The 1,688-nt window shown below is 43.0% G+C and overlaps 1 protein-coding gene across 1 annotated transcript in view; it reads right to left on the bottom strand.

Moving 5' to 3' along the window:
* Positions 1–440: 440 nt before the first annotated feature.
* The window catches only part of TMEM200C (transmembrane protein 200C), a 6,427-nt gene continuing 5,179 nt past the window's right edge, over positions 441–1,688 (bottom strand). The window contains exon 3 of the mRNA XM_027766534.1: positions 441–1,685. Coding sequence (XP_027622335.1) covers positions 1,208–1,685 — 478 coding nt within the window. The 3' untranslated portion in view covers positions 441–1,207. The remainder of the gene's footprint in view (positions 1,686–1,688) is intronic.

The raw sequence follows: 1,688 nt of genomic DNA on the forward strand, positions 1-1,688 counted from the left end.
TTAAACGTGGTGCTCTGAAAATCAATTAGGAGGTCTTTGGAAAGCTCACAGAAGATGCATATTATGAAAAAATTACATGTGGATTTCAAATTCTTTGATATCAAAATAAACTGTTCCTTTAACTACATTTTTTCCATGAAACTTTTGAAGTTCCCTTGTGCTTTGAGGTAATCTAGATTATGAAGAATTAGTATTTATTTAAGATTGTATTCTACTCCAAAAAGAAACCTCCAAATGTTAAATGCTACTCTAGAAATGCTAAGTTCACAGTATATTGGAAATTGATTGAGTGGTGATAAGAGCTGAGAGCTTTGGGGAAACCCAATGGTCATAGTAGTAGTGTCATAGCAAAATATTAGATTTACAGGATGAGCTATTAACTGTTTAGTGTGTTTTAGAAACATTTGTTTCAAGGCAAAATGAGACGATATTGTGTTTAACTTTTTGGAAGCTTTTTTTATTAAAAAAGATTTTTAAATATTAATGGAATTTTCAATACAGCTGTGGTAATACTCAATAAAGCATGGTGTACTTTGACACTGTGAATTTAAGAATGTAACAGTCCCTCTACTTCCTGGCTCCCTCCCATCTCCACAACCTACCTTAGTAGCAAAATGCACAAACCCTTTAAAAAAATAGAGACCTTGGACAGTTGGATGAGTATGTAGGATGCGACAAGCAAAGAGCTCTTTCTTGACTTAGGCTTTTGGCTTTGAGATCATTTAGTAAGATCAATTCTAAGAGAACTGAGATAAACCCTTCTGTGCTCCACAAAGGGAGGAGGAAAAAAGCTTGTCGTTCACAAGCAGCTATGGACAAAGCCAGAGGCAGAGTGGGTACAGGGATTAAGGAAATTAGGGATAAAAAAAAAAGTTGGGGTAAAGTGCACAGTTACTGTCAAAAATATATTATATTCATCCTAAGAAAATTCGGAGAATTTTATCTAGTGAATAAAATTTTGCTGACCTTTTAATACATTTGGTTTTCATGGAACATACAATCACCATCGGACATAAAAAGACTATTTTGCTCTTTTAAAAAAAAATTGCTTGGAGTTATCTACAGGAATCTTGTGAATGCAATTCAAGGATAACATTCTGCAGCTCTTTGGATTTTGAATGATTTTCTCGGGTCAGTCCACTAGGAAATAGGGAACTGTTGAATGCACTGATTCAAGTGGATCACTCTCCCATTTCTCCTTTTCCTCCTAAACGCCAGTGCTTTCCAGTTCTCCGTCTTCTGACCCCGTGGCATGAGACCTAGAAATCATGAAGAGTTTCTCCTTGTTTGTAAACTGCCTCTGCACTGGTCCGGGCTGCTCGATATTGGGCAGCTCCTGGCTGGGACGCTCCGGGGAGCTCCGCTCCTCTCCCAAGGCGGTGGCGGCCTCACAGTCTGGCCTCTGACTGGCTCCAGTGTCCTCGACAGACTCCATGGAGGTGCCGGTTTCCCGCAGGGGGGCGTAGCCCTTATTGCTGCCGGTTGGGTCATCCGATTGCGAGCTCTGCGAGTCCCGCCTGGCTAGCGGCGAGTCCTCCAGTCGCAGAGGGGACGATGGAGAAGCAGTTTCCTCCAGAAAGCTGGAGTCCAGGTCCGCGCTACGCGGGGAGGGCGGGGGCTCAGGGGACCGGGGAGCCCGGTAGTCTGGCAGCCCGCTGGTGCTGCGGCGCCGCAAAGCCGCGTACCTG

The sequence above is a fragment of the Tupaia chinensis genome, unplaced genomic scaffold (assembly GCF_000334495.1).
Source record: "Tupaia chinensis unplaced genomic scaffold, TupChi_1.0 Scaffold143584_1, whole genome shotgun sequence".
Taxonomy (NCBI): Eukaryota; Metazoa; Chordata; class Mammalia; order Scandentia; family Tupaiidae; genus Tupaia; species Tupaia belangeri.